General features: G+C 36.1%; 1 protein-coding gene across 1 annotated transcript in view; it reads left to right on the top strand.

The window, feature by feature from the left end:
* The first annotated feature begins 4,037 nt into the window (after nt 1-4,037).
* LOC113111235 (MAP kinase-activated protein kinase 2) overlaps nt 4,038-27,128 on the top strand; it is a 29,949-nt gene continuing 6,858 nt past the window's right edge. Inside the window, exons 1-2 of the mRNA XM_026275830.1 lie at nt 4,038-4,707; nt 25,323-25,462. Of these exons, the coding sequence (XP_026131615.1) occupies nt 4,489-4,707; nt 25,323-25,462 (359 nt within the window). The 5' untranslated portion in view covers nt 4,038-4,488. The remainder of the gene's footprint in view (nt 4,708-25,322; nt 25,463-27,128) is intronic.

A 27,128-nucleotide genomic window follows, 5' to 3' on the forward strand; every position in this document is an offset into this window, starting at 1 on the left:
GAATATGTTACTAATTTATTTTGACAAAAATGTCAGCACCTTGTAATTCCGAGGTGATGATATGTAGGTCATTGGTGATTGTTCCACTTAACAGATGACCAGTTTAATTCTGTTGCTCTTTTGTAAACCAAGCTTCTGCCAACCTGGCTGTTTCCCATCTAGAGTAGTGGGTTACTGTGTCTGGAGATAGAGAGCTGTAGTCCTGCTAGATAGTTCACTTGAGGCCCATTAGGAAAAACAGCTCCAAATCTGTTGTACATGACAAATAGAGCATCTTAGCCGTTTCATCCGTTTGCTCCTGTGACTGAGAAGTGAAGTGTAAAGTGGGACAGTTTTTCTAGCTGAGTGAGACACAAGGGAACCTGGCACCAAGAAGTAGGCTAACAAATTTCCACCAACAGGCCCTTTGTTGTTTATGGAAATGACACAAGGCGGAGACGACAGGCATTTTCATGTGACGCAGACGTGTAAGCACTGTGACCATCCACACAGACCCTGCGGTGCCCCACTGACCTAAGATCACTTCATAACATTTTGTTAGCACCCTTCATTGTACTTTTTTTGGGGGGGACATTTTCAAACACTCAAGCAAAAATATCTGATTGTTTAGTAATTAGTTTAGCATTCACTCAACAACTAATGCCAATAATCCTTTGTAAGTTGTCTGCTATAAAGAAAAATAAAAAAATATTTTCAAATATTTACACTTTTATAGACTTTATTTCTCACAGTGAGCTCTTATCCCATAACTCCCACTCATATCTCATAATGTGTCTTTATATTTTACAATTGCAACTTTATTTCTCATAATTGCATGTATGTATTTCATAATGTGACATTATTTCTTAACTTGAACTTGATCAAAATAAACATATTTTGAAGTAGAAATAGGCTTCTACAGATTTCCAAATCTAGTTGCCTAATAAATCTGACATTGTGTACTACAACGATGGTTGGTTTTTCGATGAATTACTTTGTTCTTCTTTTTTAAGTCACTTTGAATAAAAGCGTCTGCTAAATGCATACATATATAGATTTCTTTGAATGCTTTTACATAAAAAAAAGAAAAAGAAAAACAGTTGTTTAGACACAGCTGCACAATGACAGAACTGACTACAGTATGCATGCTTGATTGTTATATTGATTTATATTATTATATTATATATAGATTTTGGAAAGATGACGTCCTTTCTTCATAATATCTTACTCATCAAACGTCACGACCTTCGACTGAAAGTCCTTACCTTTCGACAATGCTTTTTAATCTATTTTCCTTAGAGTATGAGGCTTTCTGCAGAACAGGGGAAATTCCACACAGAATCATGTGACCTACCAGAACAGTAAATGGCAGCTTTATTGGCAGTTGAGTTCCTCATTTGTGAGTTTACTCTGATGCTTTGATTTCACCTTAATCTCTTAATTATATTAAATGCAGAATCATAGAGCTTCATCTGATTTAACCATTGTACTTTTAATGGCTTGCTTTGTCATATACAAGAAAGTAAGAATATAACTACTAAAGTTCTGAACTTGAAAAACACATTAAATATGCTTGAAAAATACATGAATAAAATGAATAAACTATGATGGCAAACTCCCCTCTTGTACTTTCCGTGACATGGTGCATCACCATAGAAACATTCCAATTTAGTAAGGACACTGTTACACGCAGACTGGAAAGCGACCAAGAAAGAGATCAAATGGTACACCATGAACATTTTACATAGCCTTATGGTGTAAAATTTTATGATAGTAGCATTTCAAATGTTCCTGAGTCTATCTACTTTTTATGTTAGGTCTTAATGTTAATATAACACCGTCTCTTAAGCTACAGCACCTAAATTCCACTGTCTCTTGATAAACTGGAACATGTCGAGCTGTCTTCTGGCCTGGCAGGAGGGGGACGGCATGCTAACTATACCTGAGCTCCGATTGGAGTAGCTTATGTAAGCATATAACACTTTAAATGGCCATTTCATTTTTCCATGCACAAACAAAGCTAGAAAAATGTCAGCATTTATCTGTGTGTGTTTGGTAGTCATATCGGGCTGACTACCAGTAGCAGGAAGTGGCTAATATATGGTAAACACTGGTTGAATTGGTTAGGTGCAGTGGGTTCACACACACATCTGTCCACACAACCAAGCCAAGTCAGTTTTCTAAAGACTACGTGTGAAACCGAATCCTTCTCCCAATATAAAGTTCTCCACTGGGCTCTGTTGTTTTTAGCTTTTGGGAAGCAAGCATGACTGAAAGCAGGTTGCCGTAAATAGACTCCGTAAATGTGGCTTGGCTCATGTGCTCTAGACTGAAGAATTCCCTGCACATTTGAAAGGAGCAGACAGGAGAATACAAATCTGTTTCTGTTGCACTCCCTTGTAAGTTGCTTTAGAGGAAAGCATCTGCTAAATGAATCTTATATAGACTGTGTTTTTGTATGAAGTTTAAAATGCTGTGAAATGAGAGGAATAGGCAAGACTACGAGAAAAAATAAAACATGGGCCTTTGGTGGATTTAGTTGGACACCAGCTATAAAAAAAAATATATATATATATATATATATATATACACACACACACACACACACACACACACACATACAAATGTATATCCAACATTTAAAAAAAAAAAAAGAAAGAAAAATTTTTTAGTCCTGACTCATAGCCAAAGCAACTGTGATCAGAGGGATTTTCTGTGCAAAATGTGAAATATTGTTGACACACTGATAACAGCCACAGGGCCCCTTAAAAGTGTAAAGCTGTGTGTATGTGAAAATGAGAGCTGTATGCTTAGTGAACCATGTGAATCTTGATTAAATATTTGTCAAAATAACACCTACATCTCCACCCAAAAACGGAAAGCATGTTTTACAGTTTGACTTTTGATCTGTTTATTCAGAAGTCGGCAATAGAGACATGTGAATTAACAACATTTTACAAATGGGAATGTCAATTCAGTCCGTAGAAGTTGCCATGTGATTCTGGTTGTTTGTAGCAGGTTCACATGCCGATGTTTTGCGTATAATTCAGTAAAACTCACACACCTTTTAGACAGCTAATGGTAGTAACAAAATCAAATCAACAGGTATTATTTAGGCTACCAAATAGCAACATTTTAATAAAACATGCCCCAAATCATTCACATAAAAAGGAAATGATACAATTTGTAATAACCAACATGTCAGAGTTCATTTGTTTTCTAAATGAGCCCATGCATGACACAAAACATAGCCGGAGGTGACAAAAGGAGGATTTTCGGTCATTTCTCAATAGAACCAGCTGCCTATTGAAGCTATTTGTGAATGAATCGGGCTTTTTGCATTATAAAGTCTATAAATCTGTTTCATAATACAAAAACAAGAGTGTTGAAATGTATGTTCTCAAATCTGTTGTTTTCAAAGGGTGTACTAATCTAAAGCTCCCTCTTGTTATGATTGAGGCCAAGAAAAATTTTATAACTTTTTAAAAGATGAGTGTTATTATTATTATTATTATTATTATTATATATGTGTTTTAAATGTTGTTCTTTTAAATAATTGATTAAACTGTATTTTTTAAATTATAATTTTATTTTCACAAAGAGTGTGAATATTTTAACGCATGCAGATTGCGCCCTCTTGTGGCTATACATATTTTTCTAATTAAACTTTTCTCTTTAGATTTACACAACAGCGACACCTGTCGTTATTTGCCAAGATTAAAATTAAAACCACTAAAGAAGAAAATGCAAACTTTACAGAGCTTCCATGTAGAGAAAATGACGACAGTGTTTGAATGAGTTGATTCTCCCTGCTTTAAGCTGTTTTTTTGTTATTGTTGTTGTTGTGCCTTGCTGGTTAAAACTACTCTCCCCTTTAGGCAGTAAAGTCTTTATCTGGTCAGCAAGGTTTTTTAATTGAAGTCAACAGTTCAGCATATATACATAATTTTATATAAAATTTTCATTATTAGAACTGCACTTTTGGCGAGGAATTTTCATTAGGTGACGGCTCCTTTAAGAGAGTACTCATTTCCACCGCTATGACGTCAGAACAGTAAGACGCTGGGCTGACCGAAAGTCGCGAAGGGCCAGTGCTCGTCTCACAGAGGAGTCGGGTTGGAGCACACACTATTCTCGAGTTTTTAATTCAATATTTGTGGTTTTAATTTGCTCCGCGGCGCTTTTGAAAAGCCCGAAACACTTCTAAGCCGTTTAACCTTGAAGTGGTTTTATGTAAGTCGTCTTTTTAACTCTCTGAGCCCTGAATTGCTGGGTTGACCCTCGACATGGATATTAGCTAGCTTTGCTAACGTTAGTAACCAAGAAACCGAAATAACGGCGCATCAGAGGGTCAGTGTCAGAGTTTTATCGCTTGAAACGTAGTTTATGTGCCTTGAGTCGAGCTCTCTGAGGCAAATCTTCGCCTTGGGTGTTGCCAAAGAAAGATTGAAGTTCGGGAGAAGTAACAGTTAGCTAGTTGTTGAAGTTAAGGAAGAAAAGAGGTGGGAGATGTTGACTAACGCCAACAGTCCGCCGAAGTTTCCAAACCAGCAGCAGCAGCAACAACAGAATCCAGCCCAATTCATGATGGGAAAAACCTCACTTCAGATCAAGAAAAATGCCATAACTGACGACTACAAGGTCACTAGTCAGGTCCTAGGGCTGGGCATCAATGGCAAGGTTCTGGAGATCTTTCACAAGAGGAGTTCGGAGAAGTATGCTTTAAAGGTAAAATTGAAACGCTTATAAATCTACTGTTGTACATTATGAGCATGATTCAAAAAAGGACATCTCTTTGTGATTGTGTAATAGTAATAACACACCTCAGCGGTGTTTTCTGATTGTTTAAAGGACCGACTAACGTTACCACTCTCTTATATTCATGTAGCCCTTAAATCAGTGTTTTATTCTTCATTTGGAATGTTTTCTTCAGTAGAGTATGTTTAAGGGATTTAATAGTAAGCAGGTAGGCCTTCTGCAGGTGTTCTTCCAGGGTACACAGTGATTTTGTGAGAGAGTTAATCATTCATTTTAGGAGCACAATGGAAATTGGACAGCCATCTGTTTTATTAAGAACCAGGTGGCAGGTTCCTGTTCCAGCTGGCCTTTGATAATAGCGACTGTGTTGGGCAGCATGGCTTGGATGAGAGGGCATATAATGACTTAAGACATTCCACCTCCATCAGGAGGAGTGTTTGCTTCCTTTAGACTGACGTAAATTCCCTCGTTTACGCAAAACAGGAATGTGAATCTTGTTTTGGTCCAGTGATTGTGGAATGGGTGTGGCACTTGACTAGGTAGTCAATTGTGTTGAAGTTGCCACGTGTTTTTTGGTTATTTGTAGAAGGTTGACACCAGCATTGACCTGCATTTGGTTGTCCCAGATTTAGTTATTTGGACAGTTACTAACATGTTTTTAATTTGGAAGTTTCCACCAAAAAAGTCACATACTTTTTACATAACCTCCTAGTGGTAGCTAACAAACTGGTTACATACTGAATTGACCTGAAATTATCAGGTGTCATTTAGACTATATACGTTAGGACTTAGTTCACCCACCCTCTAGTTTGCCCCAACATGACTTCTCAAAGGTCAGAACAATCCACTTCTGCGGTTGGCCTCTTCCCACTCACTGTCAGTGCTGCTATAGCAGCAGAGTAGAAATGCAGTGTTGTTCATTTACTCCCCATTTGTTTGGTTGAGGTCTTTTTAGAGACGTTCATTATTAGGGTTGAAAGTTATTTTGAAGCCACCCCAAAATAGTGATCACATAGACCGAAACAAATCTTCTTATTAAAGGGGACTACTGTAATATCCAGCTTCATCTTGGTGGGATAGGATGATTATTTGTTGAAGGAAAGCCCTGTTGATCTTCCAGGGCCACTGATGATGTAAGCACCCTGGCTGGGTTTCTGTCATCGTGCTTGATCTCTGTGCTCTCTGGTGACAGATCTGGCTCAGCCCCACATTCATCCCTTCCACACGACAGGGCTGTTTTTAGCTGCAGAAGAGAACTGGATGCTTATGGGAGGCTGGAAAAGAGAGAGGGTCTATAAAGCATGAGATGAATAATGACTCAGAGTAGTTTGGAGAGTCCATTAATGGTCTGTGTTAGGGACATAGATGTTCAACCACTACTGTGATTTAATGTCAGTGCATCAGGGTGCCTTTAATCTGTAGGATTGGGAAAAAATGAGTCATAGCGGAACTGCCTGTTAGTATAATTAATTAGACCTGATGAGCTGTCCACTCCACAAAAGAGCACAATTTTGTTAACAACTGTGCATTGCCTTGTGTACATGTTTGGGAAAATTCGCTTGTTCTTACTAGGGCTGTGACGGTGGCACATTTTAGTGGTAATGGACCAACTACCGTCAGTGGTGCGGTGTTCTAAGGCTATATATATATATATGTATGTATGTTTGTGTGTGTGTGTGTGTGTATGTTTGTGTGTGTGTGTATATATATATATATATATATATATATATATATATATATATATATATATATATATATATATATATATATATATATATATATATATATATATATATATATATATATATAATTATATATATATATATATATATATATAATTATATATATATATATATAGTGGGGATCGAAAGTTTGGGCACCCTTTGCAGAATCTGTGAAAATATGAGTGATTTTCAAAAAATAAGAGAGATCATACTGAATGCATGTTATATTTGATTTAGTACTGTCCTGAGTAAGATATTGTACATAAAAGATATTAACATTTAGTCCACAAGACAAAAAAAATGCTGAAATTATTAAAATAACCCCATTCAAAAGTTTGGGAACTCTTCGTTCTTAATACTCTGTGTGGTCACCTGATGATCCTCGGCTGTCTTTCTGTTTTGTGATGGTTGTGCATGAGTCCATTGTTTTTTCTGAACAGTTAAACTGAGCAGCGTTCTTCAGAAAAATCTTTAAGCTCCTGCAGATTCTTCAGTTTTCCAGCATCTTTGCATATTTGAACCCTTTCCAGCAGTGACTTTATGATTTTGAGATGCATCTTATCACACTGAGGACAATTGAGGGACTCAGACACAACCATTTAAAAAGATTCAAACATTCACTGATGCTCCAGAAGGAAACAAGATGCATTAAGAGCTGGGGGGTGAAAACTTTTGAACATGATGAAGATGGCCAAATTTGTCTTATTTTGTTGAAATATAATTTTTTTTCCATTTATTTCTGCCCTTCGTAAGCAACAGAAGATACTTGTATGTTTCCCGGTACACAAATTAAGTACAATTTACCTTGATCTTCAAATTCCAAAAGTTTTCACCCTTGGTTCTTTATACACGGTATTAAGAACCAAGGGTTCCCAAACTTTTGAGTGGGGTTATTTTAATAATTTCAGCAATTTTTTTGTCTTGTGGACTAAATGTTAATATATTTTATGTACAATATCTTACTCAGGACAGTACTAAATAAAAAGTAACCTGCATTTAGTATGATCTCTCTTATTTTTTTAAAATTACTCATATTTTCACAGATTCTGCAAGGGGTGCCCAAACTTTCAATCCCCACTGTAGAGAGAGGCCTATAATTTTTAAACAAATAATAAATGAAGCTCAATCATCTATTAACAAACATGCGCGTTTATTCTTGCACTTTCATCAATGAACATGCAGCCTGCAAAACATTTTTTTTTGTATTAAGCACAATCTACTTCATATAAACAACTTCATTTTAATGAAAAATAAGAAATGAAAAAATATATAATCATAATCTGAAAAAAATACTATTATAAACTATGTTCGTGGATAATTCAGCAGCAAAAGATGCTCTAGATTCTAGAAAAATCCCGGGTGCACAATTTTATAAAATCTAGTGAAATATTTTATTTACAAATAATTGTGAATAAATCTAAAATCTGGTAAAATGTACACATTGCTCTTTGTGTTGTAAAAAACATTAATGTAAAAATATGTATATACATTTATATAGAAATATTTTTATTTTTATTTTAAATGTATAGAACAGTAATAAAGGCAGCAAGATATCATAGATAGGACAGAATAGTATTATAATACTAAAGGCGCCAATACAGAGCGTCAGAAATATAAAAACTAATCTGTTGCTTTACCACACTACTTGAGGTAATCCAAAATCACTGTAATAAACATATGTACAGTGGGGCTCAAAAGTTTGGGCACCCTTTGCAGACAAAAAAAAGAAATGCTGAAATTATTAAAATAACCCCACTCAAAAGTTTGGGATCCCTTGGTTCTTAATACTGGGTTCTGTTACCTGATGATCCTCGACTGTCTTTCTGTTTTGTGATGGTTGTGCATGAGTCCCTTGTTTGTTCTGAGCAGTTAAACTGAGCAGCGTTCTTCAGAAAAATCTTTAAGCTCCTGCAGATTCTTCAGTTTTCCAGCATCTTTGCATATTTGAACCCTTTCCAGCAGTGACTGTATGATTTTGAGATACATCTTATCACACTGAGGACATTTGAGGGACTCAAACACAACTATTTAAAAAGATTCAAACATTCACTGATGCTCCAGAAGGAAACAAGATGCATTAAGAGCTGGGGGGTGAAAACTTTTGAACACGGCGAAGATGGCCAAATTTGTCTTATTTTGTTGAAATGTAATTTTTTCCCATTTATTTCTGCCCTTCGTAAGCAACAGAAGATACTTGTATGTTTCCCGTTACACAAATTAAGTACAATTTCAGTAAAGCCGATTCTTTGATTAGTACTAAATATCCATCACCTGCTTTTAAATGGAGCAGCACTTACTACACAGGGCCGTAGTTCGCTGACAAGCTGCGCAATACCTCGCAGATGAATCGCATGCGGTTATAAACGCGATATTGCATAACTTGTCAGCAAACTACGACTCTGTCTATTAATTGCCGCTCCTTTTGAAAGCAGGTGATTGGCATTTACTGCTAATCACAGAACTGGAGAACCAGAAGTGATAAACAAAGTGATACAAAAAATAAAATATGTTTAATGTTTAAAATGTGGAAACCACTCATTGCATCACACCATCTCCTGACTGCATTATATGTATTTGTAAAATAGGGGCTTTATGGAGAGTGTGTATACATGGTTATAAGTATAACAGTTTATAGTTCAATCTTTATAGTTATACTAGGGATGCACGATAATATCGGCACAACATCGGTATCGGCCGATAAAAGCTTAAAATGACCATTATCGGTATCGGCCGATATTAATATTTCTGCCGATGAGCCAAACCGATATTCTCCAAGTGAAATAATTGACCTGTTTTTCAGATGTGAATGTCTGTCTACATTTGTAAAATAATACATTTATGGTAGAATCAGTACAGAAGAGATACATGGATTTCTCTTCAGTAAAATTAAAGTTTAAATATATCAGTATATATTTGTAAATATATCAGTATATATTTTTATATATATCGATATCGGTATCGGCATCGGCCAAAATTATTTAGAAAATATCGGCATATCGAATATCGGCCAAAATCCAATATCGTGCATCCCTAAGTTATACATCAACTTTGAAGCAGATGCTGATTGATAGTTGTTAAATGATTTTAATGGAACCGGAAACGTTAGGTGGAACCAGAACTGGAAAATTTCTAACGATTCCCAACCCTAGTCTGCACACGCTCTCTTTGAAATGTCATCGTTCCCACATTTCTTTTTAACATCTTCCATTTATTGCTGTTTCGTTTGTATTTGGCCAGTTTGGAGAAAGCCTCACAAAAACCTGACCAGCCAAGAACTTGAAGACACTTGTACAAATGCGGATGGTTGACGTGAATTTAGATGGATCCAGATCGGTGATGTACTATTTGGTTTCCCAACAAGGTCCATCACCCAATGCAAAATGAATGTACTGAATGCAGAATAAACAATTTTTCCTGCGCTCAAACCTGCTAATCTAAATGAAACGCTTTTCAGATGATTTGTAAATAAGGCTACCATAGACTTATAGTCTAAATTAAATTTATATTATGCAGTTGTCACGGGGACTCTCACAGCCCTAGAAATGAACACATTTCCTGATTTCATATACCTGGAATTTTGGCTTGATCCACCAGTATCATCACATTTTGCAAATGTATGCATGAGCTAGAAAAATTCAAGCCAAGGAATAATTAGCTTCGAGGACTGATGTTTGTTAGACTGTGATGTTTAATTCATGAACATGCAGATTTAAACTTGTCAAGGATCTGTGAAATCTGCGATCAAAGTAATCTTCCCTTCTGACTTTATCAAAGGTCGGTTGGGAACACATCTACAATAAAAAAAAATTTTTTTAAAACGCACAAAATGAATCCCCTCACAAGCCTGTAAACCTGGAGATGCTTTTTTTATTGTTATTATTATATATTTTTAATTGATTTGTGGTAGCCCATTCTATAACATTTTGGGTGCAAGTAACAACATATCCTAAGAAGATTGCTTGACAGGTTCAGGATCTTGTTTTTTTTTTTTTTTTTTTTTTTTTCAGAGAATAGAAGACAGTACTTTTCCTCAATTGTTCTTTGTTTTGCAGATTTGACCTTAAATCCTTTTTATGTGATTATACCATATTTACTTCCTCTTTGATCCGTATATCAGACATATAAGCCTACGGTGCATCCTCTGATATATTTTGCTGATTAAATCTAGGATTAAACACCACATGGTGTCTGTTCTTAGATGCTTGTTTATAGCTTTCATTTTTCCTGTCAATGGGATCTGTAATAGTCTGAGGTACATCTGAGTTTCCCTTACCTAACTCTCTCGCTTATGGCAACATATCAGATTTTGATATCACTGCATTACAATAGAAAAGATTTTGACTTGCTTTGTTTTAATACATAATGATAGCTCAGAAAGTAACTTTCATAGAAGTCTTAAAGTAGTAAATGTTCAAATTATTAATTGGAGTTCGATAATGATCTTGATGAGGTTGGTATGATTTCAGGGGTGTCATGTAATGCAGCGCTGTTCTTAAGCACAGAAACTAATAAATATCACATCATCCTTTGTTTTAAGTACATGAGAGCTGTAAAGTACACTAATACAATGAAGACTAAAGATGCAATGTGCCCAAAATTATATCCTCCCAAATTGCTTGTATTTTTAGAGCAAAGGAAAATGTCAAACATTCACATGAGGTAACCCTGAATCAGCCTGATTTGGCCTGTATGTGTTCCTAGAAACTAGACCTAGTCTGTCGAATAGCCTAGATTACAGGCAAAATGTCAAATGTTATTATTATATACTGTATGTATCATTTCATATGTCAGGCCTGTGTTGCTTTTGACTTCCCACTGTTATGATTCAAGATTATTTCTATCATGGTCTTGTGATGAATCAATTCATTTGTTTATCCTTGCTTGATTCTATCTTTTGTTTATGCTATGCCCCCTGAGCAATAGGATAAAGTCTTCTATGTTGTATCATAACGCCCCCTGAATCTTACTTCTAAAATCAATCAATGAGGGAACTCTTTATTTTAAAATCTTTATAAAGAAAGGCTGCTGACCTTGAAGTTGTCATTGCTTGCAATTATGTAACTGGGATCAGCGCTAAGGATTTTTTCTATGTTATCTTATTCTAATAAATAAGCTTATGTGACACCAATATTTAAGATACCAATTAAATTTTACAATTCTCTATTTCAATTTCGATGCCAAAGCAACAATCAACTAGTCAATTAAACAAAGCTTAAACATTATTAAAGACAAATGACAGCCAGTAAATAAGAACAATTGAACCAATTACATGTAATAGCACAATTAAACATAGACCTATAGCAGAAAAATAGAAATTTAATGGTGCTTTAGGTTTTCATGTTTGTAGATGTTCAGGTACAGAGATTGAAAAATCTCACATAAAATAACAGCAGTGGCCCGATCGGACAAGTGACAAATCCGTCTACTGTCCTGAACGTCTTTCACGCTGGCCACCGGGCATCGGGCAGTCCTTATTGTCGAGCCCTGTGTAACGTTTAGTATTTGAAATGAGGCAAAATTTTCACTTTTTTTTTTTTTCTTTTCTTTTTTTTTTTCTCAGTTTCATGATTTCCCACAGTGTCACTATTAAAATGCTGAACTTTCAGTGGTTTATAATTTCTAGTTTGCCACTTGTTTCCTGTACTGTAACCACAATCAGGTCAGTTTTAGATAGCTTCAGCTGCAGTGGTGGTTGCTTCAGCTTGCCTTTCATCAACCTGTCACAACAGGGAATGTACATGTCAAGAGACATGTAAACTTGTTTACACAAGCCTTTTAAAACACTTTATCAGAAGAACATGGTTAAATGCTGGAATACACTGCACCCTGTTTTTGCCAGTTTGCATATTTCAGTTGACCGATTTCATAGAAATTGCTTAGTGTATGGTGGTCACAGACTCCATTTGATTCAGTTCAGTCAGAGCATATCAAACATGTCGATTTGAGAACACATTGTTTTCATGTCATGAATCTCTTACCAACAAGGCCCATGTTTCTGCGGGAGTTGGTTGTGATCAAAATGACTTTAAAGTCTGGTGGTGTCTCATCCTCAGTCATTTCAGTTTTTGATGCCCAGTATTTTAAGATCTGTTCAGTTCTTTAAAATCATGTAGTGTATTCCAGCCTGAAATCTGATTCGGGGAATGTTATATTTAATCTATGCTAGAAAGACAGTGACAGTTCTCTGAGGGGAAAAAAAGCTTGCGATGCAAGGCGATGGAGTGTCCTTTACACACTCTTAAACAAGGAAGTCATGTGATTCACCATCTCTGAGTGCTGGTTAAAATTGGTTTCACTTTATTTGATCTGCAAACCACAAGTATTGGACATTTATCAACAACAAAAACAACAACAACAAAAAAACAGGGTCAATTATTGTGTATTGTAATTGAGTTCTTTGAATGCTGAGAGGCTTTTAGGAAAAGATCAATCTTTATTCCATCTCTTTTGTTAATCCCTGTATATTTGCCGTTAAAGACTTTCTGCTCATTCATAATTTGTGGTTAGCAAAAGGCAGTCTTTCTGGCATGTTGGAAGGAAGTTGAAATGAACATGGTTTGTTGCTTTTATAGATATGATAAACAAATTGTGAGCTAACAAACAGTATGGACTTCAAGGTTCAGCTCTGATTGATAGTGTTACTAGATTTATTAGCTGATCTCAGATAAGATAATCGAAGGAGTGGATCATTCAGTCATAACAGATATATAAGGATGTGGATTTAAAGGAAGTAGGCCTTTTTTTTTTTTTTTTCCTCATAAATGTTTTTGTTGTCGTTGTGCTTATGTGCACATACTATTTGTACATTACAGCATTTGTGTGATATTCAGTTATTGAATAAATAATTAAATTATTTTGTTTTGTAAATTTAGGTTGTAACTGAATCAAAGTTGTAAGGTTTTTTTTCCAAATCAAATCAAATGTTGCATTCACCTGTCCAAGCAGAGTTTTCACAGGTCTGTATTGTGGCTGTAATAATATTTATATTAAGTGAGGGTTGCTATGGTGTTATTTAGCCTTAAGTAAGTAGTGGAAAAGCCACCTGGTATTTTTGCATGTGGTCTTAATGAAAGTAGTGACTTTGTTACATGAAAGGTGTCTAAGCGTTGCCCTGCTGGCATATGGCTGTACTTCTGCTGTCTCTATGACATTGTTGACTGTTAAAAGTTATTGTTCTAGTAGTACAACAACCACAGAGCCACACCTGTGGCTAAATAGGCAAATAGCTAAATCATTTTTCTATTAAGTATTTTAAGTTGTGTTTTGTTTTTGTTTTTCTCGGTGTGAAAAAATGACTTTATTGTGGTCATATTCTACCACTTTAGCTTTGTGAGAAGGGAATCAATTACCAATGTGCAACCTCTTTGTGAATGCTCCTTTTTTCCCTTATTACAGTAGTCTTCAATCACATTTTCAAAGTGACATCTCACATATCTCGCAGACATTTTTTTATTTTAGTAAAGATAAAGCGTTTTTACTCTGGGAGTCCAATCTAATGAATATGAAGTCAGCTTGTTAGACTTTGACATGAGCAGTCCCCTGTGTGGCCCTTCCTCCATTTCCATGGACGTTAATTGACCACATCCACTAAGGAGTTTCCCATCTCTCAACCAGTGAGACAGGTGGAAACCCCCTAAGGGAAAAGCGATGACTTAGCCCAATAGATAATCATGACTGCTGAAAGTATCATTATCATTAGCTTAGTGATGGTGATTTACACCAAAATGTCATCTGATAACGAAGGGAAAATACATCAGCAAAGTGTCATAATTTTTTTTGGCAGTTTTCAGATTGCACTTAAGAGGAGAGGGTATCAAATGGGTCAGTGTATTGAGCTGTAGTGTCTCAACACAGCTGCGCAGTCAACTTGAGGAAGTGGGGACAGGATGTTTGGCGGACTTGTAGAAGTGAAACTTCTAACTGTCATACTTATTCTTTTACACGCAAGGACACCTGGTGGAGGAATCTTGTATTGTGAAGAGAGTGACACTTCATGGCCACATTTGCTTTCTTTTTGCATGAATAATAGCATTTCATTAAAACTTGATTGTCAGCTACAGGGGTCGTCTTTATTAGCCATTATTGATATATTTGAAACTGTATTTGAAAGCATGTAAAATTGCTCAACCTTGCAAAGCTGTAATCAGTGCAGCATTTGATTTCATTTCGCCTTATTGAATTCCATTCAATTCTTTTCCAAAGGGTCAGTGCATGATATTTGAATTCTCTATTGGTAAAACTTCACAGGTCAGAGTTGAGCAAAATAAATGCACAGTGGAACTTCCCCTTATGTAATTATTCTTTTGTTTTCCAGTGTTTGCATGTGTATGACTGGAAGCACTCTAGTGTGACTGACAACTTTGTGTTAATGTACAACCTTGTAAGACTTTTTAAAGAGTAGGACTGGGCATTAAGGCCAAAAAAAAAAAAAAAAAAATCACAATAAAAAAGGTCATATCAGTTCAATAATTAATTGATAATTATCACAATAAATGTCACATTTATTTATTTCTTTGAAGTCTAAACACAGATTTTTGGTCTTAAAGGTTAGTTCACCCAAAAGTGAAAATTAACCCATACATTACTCACCCTCAAGGCATCCTAGGTCTATGTGTTTTTTTTGCTGTTTCAGACATTTTCAGTCGGAGTTACATTACAAATTGTCTTTGATCTATTAAGCTGTTTAATGGCAGTCAGCTGGTGTTGCAGTGCTTCAGTCTAAAATAAGTTAAATAAAAAGCACCCAATTTTAGTTGCTGAATATTTTGTGCACCCCTAGTGGTTAATAAACAGAACCTTATGCGTCTTGCGGAAGAACATTGTAGCCGGATCTACTTCTCTCGTTTTATGTCTATGGTGAATAACGCAGGTACAGGGCTACTCTGCAGAAGTACCTACCCAAACCAGTCTAAATAGTAGGAATATAAACACTTGTTATAGGTGTACCGTAGTGATTCAGGACAAGCCAAAAACATAGTTTGAAAATGGATTAATGGTGTATTCGCTTATTATATAAATGTAGTAAATTTTGAACACCAAATTTAAGGACTGCAGCTTTAAAACCACACATACCACACACACAGCACAAGACAATGGTAAAAGTGCCAATTTTCTAGGTAATTGTATGAAAAATAGTAGGCATGTCTAAATATGTTTAATATGCAAAAAAAAAAAAAAACGCTATTGGTTGATAACAAAAAACACATTTCTGCCACAATACCATGGCACAGCTTTACTAAATTAAATCCATGGTAAATAGCGATTTGTAGATTGAAAATCCTTCTGACTGTATCATTGTGCACCTTTTTTATGTATTTAATTCTTGTCTAAAGTCCTCTGGTCAGTAACTACATTTACTTTCACCCAAATAATCCTTTAATCTTGAATGATGGCTCAAGATGCATACACTCTACAGGGACTTTTTTCGCTGTTTGTCGCCGAAGGTTGGCAATGAGGTTGCTGGTGGATAATCTTACTAGTGGCTGTCTTGACAGTGAATTAGGTTTCTTGCCACTAAATACAAACATTTTAGAGGCAAAAGACTAAATATAATATAAAAATGAATTTTAGAGAAACAAAGCCTACTTTTTTCCATTGCATATGTTTATCTAGGGGCTGTGAGGAGAACGATCAAATGAGCTCTTCTTTCCTGTTGGTTGTTGCCCCAGAATGTCACTCTCCATTTGCTTAAAGTTGAAGGATTCTGAACTTTGTCATGTTGCTGGGCACACCCCATCCAGTCGCCAATTGCTGCTGTCGCGCTGGTCTCTGTTCCAGAGCATATGCATGACTGCCCAATCAGCACTGCTCTAGCCACTGCTAAACACCCACCATTTAAAAAATAAAATGAAAATAAAAACCTGGGTCAGGTCAATAGTAAGGCCAATTAAAACTAAAGAAAAACATAATGTAACTTAAGCTTCGAAACAACGATGGACAACGAACAAAAAAATTCCAATGCAGCAAGAGCATCCCTTATTGCATGTTCGCTATTCACAATTCAGAAGACCGTACACACAGCCTATGTCTCTGAATTGTTCTCATACTCGCTCCTCTCTTTCTCAAGTGGCGCGAATCCCACGTCACGGATGAGCCGTTCACACTAGTCGCACTCACGCAGCCTGTTTTGTAATGCTCGGTTATATTCGCGCGCGCACTGCACCGCAAATCTCCACAAGCTCATCTTGCAGTATGGATGAGGCGCAGCGCACACGCGCAACCTGCGTCGACTTGCGCCTGGCTCAGCATTTAAAACCATTGTAAATTCAGTCTAACTGCTTGCTAATTCCCTTTGGATGAAATGAAACATTCAGCACATTTTCCACTTGTTCTTAAAATCCCAAATACAGTGTAACACATGCAATACTTGAATAATTGACTAAAAAAATAGTTCTTTATTTATAAAAAAAACAAAAACAAATCTTTCCAGTGAAGTTCTGTAATTAACTTAATTCTGTAATAGTATGTAATAATAAAAACCTTCATATTCATTCGGAAGGAGGAGGCGGGAACCGGCGGTTACAAAAATAAACCCAAAACACAAATAAAAAGCAAACACAACTAAAAGCCCAGGCCTGGTTCTCTCTCGTCCTTCACTGTCATCGTTCCAGTCTTATCTCCTTCCATCTCCTCTGTGGGACTCGAGACCTGTGGTGGGTCGCAGGTGTCACTCATTTCCCAATCACTCCACCGGCCTCGCTCATTCCCACATCCCTCGGCCCCGCCCCACTCGTCACACAGTAGTTATACCATTATAATCTTGTCTGCTGATTTTTATTTATTTATAATAAATAAAAATATATAGAACCCCTCCTAAACCACAATTGAAAAGTGAATGGATTTCAGAGTTATAATGGGAATTGAATTGGTTTTAATGTAAACTATAATGGAGTCTATTTGATGGAACAACAGTAATTCCTATTGGAATAATGCTAAAAACTAAAATTTTGTAATGGTTTAATGGAAACTGTAAGCACATTTTGCTGCACATTATTGACTATTGAGCTGAAGCTTGACTTTGCAAATTTAAAATCGCAAATCAAATCGCAATATGTCAAAAAAATCTTCAGTCAGACTGAAAAGCCTTCATGAAAACATCTCAAGTGATTTGATTAAGCTTGGTCTGAATAAAACCGAACTGTGAATGGGGTGTGTAGATCAAAAAAACAAATTGGATTCATTCTGATTGGCAAAAATTAGTAAATGCTAACATGATGAATGAAAGTGTGTTCCTTTTTTTGGTTAGAAGAACTGTTAATTCTGGATCTTAAATCTACTAGAAGAGCATGGTTTGTTAACAAATAAAGTTATTTGCATACTTCAGTTGGCGATTAGTTCAATCTGGTCCTTGACCTACAGTGGTTAAGAAAGTTTGGGCCATCCTTAAAAATATTATTGTTTGCCATAACCCGACCGACCCGGTCAATTTAGCACCGACTAAATGTTATTTTTATTTTTTTTGCTTTTAGACCGACCGACTTGCCGATTGTAAATTTGCGGTCTTTCTTCAAAGTCATACGGGTTCGGGCACCATAGTACATCTAAAAAAAATCATTAAAACAGCTAGACACCGCTTTTACTTGGCACGAAGTTCTTGAAAAACTGTGCCCAGATCTTTTCTCATCCATTCTTCACGTCTAGTTTAAAACCGTGACCGTGTCGACTGTCACTTTATGTTCGAAAATCTATTGCACGAATCAACCAACACAAGTTTCGAGAACGAAAATAGGAAATTAATTTTAACGACCTTCTCTCGGAGCGCGTCCAGGTTTTTTTTTTTTTTTTTTTGAACAGGCGTCACAGCAACTGCAGCTTGGGCACCGTTTAGTTTTCTGTTGTGCCAGGACACACACAAATAACAGCAAATAATACTTCTGCACAATGTTTCTCTTTTTACAACAGAATCTTTACATTCCTCCTGCCTGTTGTCCGTGGATTTACCTATATTTTGTTATTTGCCATATAAAACTTATTTAGACATGCAAAATCGGTTCAATGAACACTTGTCACTCAAATCAAACAGGATTTTTTTTAACAAAAGTGACAACTCAAGAAAGCGAAGTAAACTGTCTCTCATTGTAGGTAGCATGTAGCAATTCTTCTCACCTGAAATTCATGCAGTAAACATGTTTTTGACAAAGATTTTAATTTGTTTTTTAGTCCATATAGCCTGCATCAAAATGAGGTTTGCAATGATGCGCTCGAGGGTTGAAGACCCAGTCAGTGACACCACGATATGCTAATTTGTTTAAATTCATACTTACGTCATCACCATCACAAAAATGTACTTTTTTTTTACATTGAAACTCAAAAAAAAAAAAAAAATAGACCGACCTACCGACCCTTTAAAAAAAAAAAAAAATACTGTTACTGCAAACCAAAATATTTTTTAAGGATGGCCTTGGTAGACCCATTTTTAGGGGATCTGTGCATTCGGATACAGTTGACACTCTAAAACCAATTCAATAATCTTGTGAATGAATAGGTTCCTTTTCTAGGAAGTTCAGTTGTCATCCATTGCCTGCAGTGCCCGTAAGTACTGTTGTGGGTTTCCAGATATTATGTTGCTTTGGCAGCAGGGTAATGAGCTCTAGACGCATTAAATTTCCACCGCTTTTCATGTGAGTACAAGCCCAAGTGTCTGGCCCTAAACCATGCGTACGTCACAGGAAGAAAAGAAAGGTGTAACACATTAAAGAGCTGTAGTGTAAGTGTTACAAGCTGTTGGTCATGGTCTGGAATGGGATACGAATGGAATCTGTGATAACAGGAAATCTAACAAATAAGAAGACTTTTGTAATGTTATTATATGTCATAGACAAAGCTCCTTTTGAGTTAAGTCAGAGGGGTCAGTGGCAGATGTCTTTAATCAGATCAAGACATTTTGACACAAACATGTTTACTCTGACATGTGGATGGCCAGTCATCACAATGAGCAATAGTCTGGCATCACAAACATGAATGTATCCCAAACACGTACTCGGGCACAAAGAGCGGATAATACTAAAGTAAGATAGTAAGTAGCTTACAGGCTGTTGTCTCCTCAGTCCCTAAACAGAAGCAGGTGGAAGATGCTGGCCCTCCAACTCCAGCCCTCCCTTCCCACCCTCTAGAAACCTCTCACCCTGCTCTTTTGTGTACGTGCGGAGGAGATCTTTTGTATTGGGGCTCAGGAAGGTGAATGGGCCACATCTGCTATTCTCCCACTGAGCAGGCGGAAAGAAAACCTCTGATAACAGATGGACATTATTTTCCTGCAGATCCTCTGGTATTAAAAGAGTGGGACTAAAGAGCAGAGATAAAAGAGAACTTTTCAAGGCTAACTCAACATTTTTACTCATTTTATGTGAACTTGTCTCTTCATAGTGTGAATGATATGTACTTACCTGTACACAGATGTGAAAAATTGACAAACGTAACAAACAAAGGTTCTTGATGTGTGCATTGGTACAGTAGTCTTGCTTTACTGTAATGCTGTGTTAATGTGCCTGTAACAAACCTTAGGGTAAAAAACTTATTTTTGAGTAAACTATCCCTCTACATGCACTTTAAAAGTTTGATGTCAGTTGGTGCAATACAAATTTAATCTATTTAAGATGCAATTTAAGCACTTTGTCTGAAAGACAAATATAACATTTAATTCTTTAATTACACTTGTTTTCTTTGTAAAACTGTATTATACAAAAAAAACTGCTTTTTCTTTATAACTGTACTTGTACTTTATAAGCGCACATTTTATTGCAGGTGTTTGCAATTTTTGTAGAACTGAACATGACTGGGTTTGTTAGCAAAAGCAGTTTTGATTAGAACCTTTTAATTGCTGTTAACATGACTACTTTGTATGTTTGCCCCAAACGTTGTGCCCCTTTGCCACCGTGGGTGTCATATTTGTTTGCATTTGTATATTTTGAAGTTTTAGCAGGTTGTTGTTGATTGTCAGGATATTAGCAGGATATCAAGGGTGCTTTGGGGTTTGGCAGTGAAATTGGAGCACCCTCGGCCCCACCACATGTTTCATTTGAGAAAACCAACACCCTCCCCCTCTCACACGACACCACACGTGACGCCAACCCTTCTTTCCTATCCCCTTCACATGCAAAACAAGGCTCGTGCCACCTGCCATATGTCCCTTCCTCCCTGTCACTCACTCACAGTGATCCATGTCAGATTTGTTAATGACTTTTAATGTCTTAGTCACTACAGTCTAATATAGATGTTCCAGTTGCATTCCTATTTACATAGTCACAGTATGCACAGTCTTTAACCTTACTCAGAATGACCAAAATTTAATCCATATTCCTGGTGTAACAAATTATTTAACATTCAGGTGGCAGATAAGTCTTTGTTTCATTTTATTTTGATTTACATTTTTAATCGCAAAGGAGTGCTTATATATATATTATATATGCATGCATGCTTTTCAAATTGGCTCTTCGAAATGCATTCTTGACGTTTGAGAAATATTGGTCTTCATAAAAAGCAGGCATTAGTCCAGTGACGGCAAGAATTGGTCTCTGTTGGCTTGGCAACACTTTCCGTTCATCAGCTTGGCATATAATTACACGTGGCGCTTGACAATAAGATGTCTCACCTTACCAGACTGAGCTTTATTTTATACCTAGATCCAATACCCTCAGTGTGTTCACACCTGCCACAGCTTCGTGTCATCTTGTTCTTCTTGCATAATTAGGGCTGTACAAATTATGGAAAATATCTAATTGCGATTGACAGATATTGCAATTTGCAAAGTCAAGCACATTCACTGAATGAAAGTACATTCACTCTCTGACAGCAGATGGCACTAAACCGCAGAAAATGAAGCCCTTACCCTGGAAACCCCCTAAATAAAGCAACTGTTCTACTTTCTAAAACATATTTAAATAATTTTAAATAGCCATTCAGATTTTGTGGATGCACCATATGGTTTTCATCACAGCGCCAAATACTTAAATGTTTAGACTAAATAGGCTATTTATTTTCAAACCTTTTTCTTTTTTTTTTTTTATCTGGGCGTCAACATGCCCTACATATTGTTTGAAAGTGTTTTTATTCTTTATTGTTCATTCACACTTAACATTAATTAATTCATTAGGTCCCATAGCATGAAATTTTCACTTTATGAGGTTTTTTAAAATTAATATGAGTTCCCCTAGCCTGTATATGATCCTGCAGTGGTTAGAAATTTCAATAGGGGTAAACCAAGCCCTGGGTGCCCTGCTCTGCCTTTCAGAAAATGAGAGCTCAGACGGCCTGGAAAGGTTACCTCCCCTTTCTCTGCTTTGCCCGCCCAGAGAATTTGGAGAAAAAATTTATTCAGTTTATTTTTTAAATTTAATTCAGTCACAATGTCAGGCTTTACATCATAGACTGTATAAAAACAGAATTTTATGATATGGATTCGACAGCACCGCCACAAACAGTGAGTAACAGTGTTCATTAATGCCTGATCTGTGATCAGTGATTTCTGATGGGTAGCTAATTATTAGACTTTCTTTCAAAATTGTTTAATACTGTTTATGCATCAGTAAATAAACCAGTGACTAAACGATCAACTTCACATTGTTTCTCTTCGTACCATAGTATGAAACAAACCTGTTATTTAAATTGTGATTTAACTACAGAGAACGATCAAAGAACGATCCTTTGTTTGGAGCTGTCAATCACATATCGCGACTCGCGAGTATATCTGCACACTTGCCCAAACTCCCGTTATAATGAATGACTCTGTTATGCTGCACAACGACGCTCTTACTGTATTCATGTCGATATTGTGTTTGCTGTTAGTTGTGGTGAAAGCATTTTATGAGAAAAAATGTGTTGCAATGAAGAGATCACTGCATTTAGGCGATAAACAGACTCTGTCTACTCAAAGCTCATCACTGCAGCGATTCATGTGATGGGAAAATATCTACAAAATAATGCTATAATCAACACTACCACGATTCGTTAATCTCGATCGTTGTAATAGTAAAAAAACTTAGTAAAAGTATTTGAGAGGGGTTCCACATGTAATACACATTTCTAATGCAAAGATGTCAGCCAATCACAACAGTTGTCATTTACTCCAAGTCTCACAGCAGACACGCCCCTTCAAACAGAGCATTCAAGGCAGATGATTTAAATCAGGATATAAATATGCCTTTCATTTCAAAAATTTAAATATACAAATCTTACTAACAATATGGGTACACCTCAGGAAACATAAAAAAGAAAAGAAAATAATCCACATCACGGGACCTTTAACAAACTGCCAATGAAACATTCTTCTGAAAAGTCATTAATCTTAGGTATTCCAATATTTAATAACATGTTGTTAAAATCTAAGGATGCAGCAGTGTTATTTATGAACTAACATTTTATATATATATATATTCCTATGATGTTAAAGCTGAAATTTCAGCATCATTACTCCAGTCTTCATTGTCAAATAATTTCAGAAATCATTCTAATGTGCTGGTTTGGTGCTCAAGATTTTTTTTCTTATATTAAATAGAAACACAAAAGTGACGACTTTCAAAAACATTAAAATTTTAATGATTCTGCAATTTTGACTGGTAGTTTGTTTGAATAAATCCTCTAATGCTGTTAAATAATAAAACATTGTTTGCAGTCATTAGTGTTAATTTTCTCAAGGGTTTATTGCAGCCAGCAAAATGATAATATCTCTGCGATGGTTTGGATGGAAGCGTACTATTCATTAGAAAATAATTAGAAAGTGGGAACCTTCCTGACTACTTGAGTAGATAAAGCTTGTGTTTCTGGGTCAGAATGGTTTTAAAATGATGGAAGAGGTCACATATCAATAAAAGAAAATGATTTCTAATATATTTGGTTCCATAAATGGCATTATTAATCTTTCTCACCCATTTTAATAGCATTTTTCCTTTCATTTTAAATGTTTGTGTGGTGTGACAAATTATTTGAAACTGCATGCATAATAGTTATAAAATAGTTTTTAATCTAAAATTTAGTTTAAAAGTCAAACTGCTTGGATATTATGTCATCTACCCTTTTCCACATCAAATCAGTCACTGAACGGAGCTAGACCTTGGTATATGTGAGTACCAGTAGTCTTTTTTTTTTTTTATGAGGTTATCCCTTCTGTCAAAACATTTAACAAAACTACTATACTAAATTATGGTATCTGAAATGAGTCAAGTAGAAGCGGAGTCATTCAGGTCAATCGCATTCTAGACTACTAAATATCCTACAAAGATGAACAAAAAAGCTCTTGTTCTGCTGAGCATTAGTGAAATGCCACCTTGAAATGAAACATTACAGCTATCTGTCTGTTTGAGAACCAGAGGGCTTTGGTGAGAGAAGGCTTTGTGACTGCTACTGTGTGTTGTGCAATGTGTGGGTGATGTGTCTGTATTTTCACGGATGAGTTTTACATGCTATATATATATGTATTTCTGTTTTTATTTACATTTGTGATAACCAATCCTCTCATCAGACAAGTTGGTCTGAATCACACCTGTAGACATGGTTGGCAAGCAAATGAAGGTTCCTGGTTTAGCTCTGCCAAATAAGCTGTTTAGGCCCTTGTAGGCTGGTGTGTGGATATGAGCTTTCACAGGCATGATGTGGGCGGTGAATCAGGCAGGAATCCTGAGACCTCTAAGCTGCCTATATGGACAGGAGAGAATGTCTGCCGTCTGAAGCCCCCAGCCCCCCACCCCCCCGACCTGAATAGATTCTTTCCCCTGCCTGTCATACATAACTGTGTGCTGCAGGACAACATGCCTTAATAGTGGTCAATTGCTTATGTGTTGCTTACAACTTGTCTAATATACTTAAGATGTTCCAGATCTGTCTTGTTTAATATCCTGTAAGCCTGTGGTCTTTTCCTTAAAACAGGATCTTTTGTCTGGAAAAAAAGTGTCTTATGTCGTTTTCATTTATTATAAGAAGTATCCTGTTTCTGCTGTCATGGAATATTTTGGCCCTAAATCTCTCTCCATTATTTTAAAAGCAGGAAAAAAAGGTTTTAAGTCCCTGTTCCTCACACTCCAAATTCCTCTTTCAGTGATTAACAAAAAGGTTATATTCAGTTGGCTTTGCGGCTGGACTATACATTCATGTTTCAGTCATTTCTATATTTGACATTTGAGTCTATATTTGACTTTCAGTGATGTGATTGTTCTTAGCAGTCTTTAAACACCGCACAAATTTCCAGGGCTCTAAAATGTAAGTTGGGTGTGAAACTGAATGAAGGACATTTATCTGTTGTTACATGCTTTACATTTGGGCAAAACAATGGCTTAGTTGACTGCAGTTGATTTATGTCTTCGTCTTTGATAAAATGGGATGTATGGCATTTAAAGGGATGGTTCAGCCAAAAATGAAAACCCATTTAAAATGTCATGTTGTATAATATAATGAATAAAATAAAAAGTGTATGATGTTAGTATGACCATTCACAAAAATATGCTGCCTAGATCTTGATGTAATTAGGGGTGATTACCTGTAGGGGGAGGCAAAGCTTCAGAAATCTGGTTGTACTGCATTGTGACGTTAGTGGCATTAGAAGAGTATACATTACTTTCTTGTCTTTTTTTCCCTCATTTATAAATTTAGCATACTGTATATATACACAAACGCCTAATTTATAGCATTTCAACTCTGCTGTACTTGACAATAAAGACATCCAATTCAATAATATATATTAAAATAAATATAAAGAAGCACAAATAATATACATTTGAGGAAAAATGGTTATAAATATATAGTTATAAATTGTTGCATATTTATTGTTTTGTGCTTTATTAAAAGTAAACATTTGTCACAAACTTCAGTTATGAATAATCGCTGTCACAACTAAATAACTTGGTTAACTCTCATTTTCATTCTCTCTTTAAGATGCTTCACGACTGTCCCAAAGCTAGACGAGAGGTGGAGCTGCACTGGCGGGCATCCTCATGTACCCATATCGTCAGGATTGTTGACGTCTATGAAAATCTCTACCAGAACAGGAAGTGCCTTCTTATTGTAATGGAGTGGTGAGTCATCAGCGTCAGTTTAGAGATCAAAACCTCCTATTTTTGGGTTATTTCTGTATTTCTCTTCCCTTTTGGACAGCTTTCCATTTAGAAGCAATTTATAATTCTGTGAATATAAATGCTCCATACATAAACAGTTCACCTAGAGCAACCCTAGATTAGGTTCTTTGCTCAATGGTAAATGCTTGCAATTTTTGCCCTTATTCTTAACCATCTGGGCTCTAAATTTATTAAGCAAGTTAAAAGAACTAGGCTTTAAGAGTCTTATTAAGAGATTATTAAGGGAACAGAATGTTAAGTTGATGTCCTGTATCATTAGTAAAATTTGCCCAATTAAAGTTTGAGTAGACATTTCATGAGCAATATAATGACTTGACATTTGCAGTGCACCCAGCATTGTCTGATTGTGTCCTGAATTGCATTGTCATGAAAACCTTGATTCATTTAGTTACCCTTTCTGCACAGCCCCTTAACTCATTTGTAATGTTTTGCTGAGGTTTCAGTGCCTCATCTGTGTAAATAGTTTACCAGCAGGTGTTTAGAGGTTGCTTACGGTAAAAACACATACACCTATGTACCCCTTTCAAGTTTTTAGTAATTTCAGAAGTCCCCGTCTGATGACGTACCTTCTAATGTGGTGACCTCTCCTTCAAATAGTCTAGATGTAGTTGCATAACCAGATGCCGTTGTTTCCCACATTTGCAACATGTATGCTAGCTGCCTGGTACCATCCTTCTCTGCTTGCCACCACTGTGCGCTCCTCCGCAAGGCAGTTGAACCCTGGTTGCTTTATTGGGACGGTCCCTGCTGTAATCAAAATGCAAGTCGCATGGATGCAAGTTCTCGTATAATGACACAAAATAATAATGTTTTGGTTAAGTCTGCAGTAGACTACTTAAATTGCAAACTACTGATATGATTGTTTAAAAGAGTTCAGGGAAGAGAGAATGGCAATGCCGTGAAAGTGGAAAGAGTTTTTGTATGTTTTCACATATGGTACGTCAACATTTATAGAAGATCTGTTATAGAAGTCAGTTCGATTTGAGTTCAGAGTTCGCTGAAACATTCAAAGAAACTTGTCAACTCTAACACAGTTTTGCTTTTGAAATTTAAACTAGAGACATTATTAAAACAGTTTGTTTTTCAAGCCTCGGGAAGTGTTGTAAAATGAAATTAATTAAAATCATTGCAATATTCAGAATTTAGTTTAATTCTATATTATTGCCTTCATGAAATTTCCACAAGTTTATTTTTTTAATATATACTTTTTAAACAGTGATAATGCGATTGCCATAAAAATTCTTACATCAAGAAGGACTAATTGTCATGATATATTTCCTTATTTAAAATATAATTACTCCTATACTCATATGACTGCATAAGAATTACTTATAAGACTGTATAAGATCTTATTGCCCACCCCTTATTGTTAATATTCAGTATATATCTCCCAGACTGTGCATTAAATGCTTTGTATGTATTATTTAGTATTGCTTCCTAACTCAATTCAGGACACCATCTTCGTCTAGTTTCAACATGATTTGGCATGATCAACATGATCTAAAATGCATGCTTTCACTGAAAACATCAAAGTGATGTGCTTGTGACATCTGCATTCAAGTGTTTGATCTTGAAGTCACACCTTTATTGTATCAGATATAATGAT

Source organism: Carassius auratus, chromosome 11, assembly GCF_003368295.1.
Source record: "Carassius auratus strain Wakin chromosome 11, ASM336829v1, whole genome shotgun sequence".
NCBI classification, from domain to species: domain Eukaryota; kingdom Metazoa; phylum Chordata; class Actinopteri; order Cypriniformes; family Cyprinidae; genus Carassius; species Carassius auratus.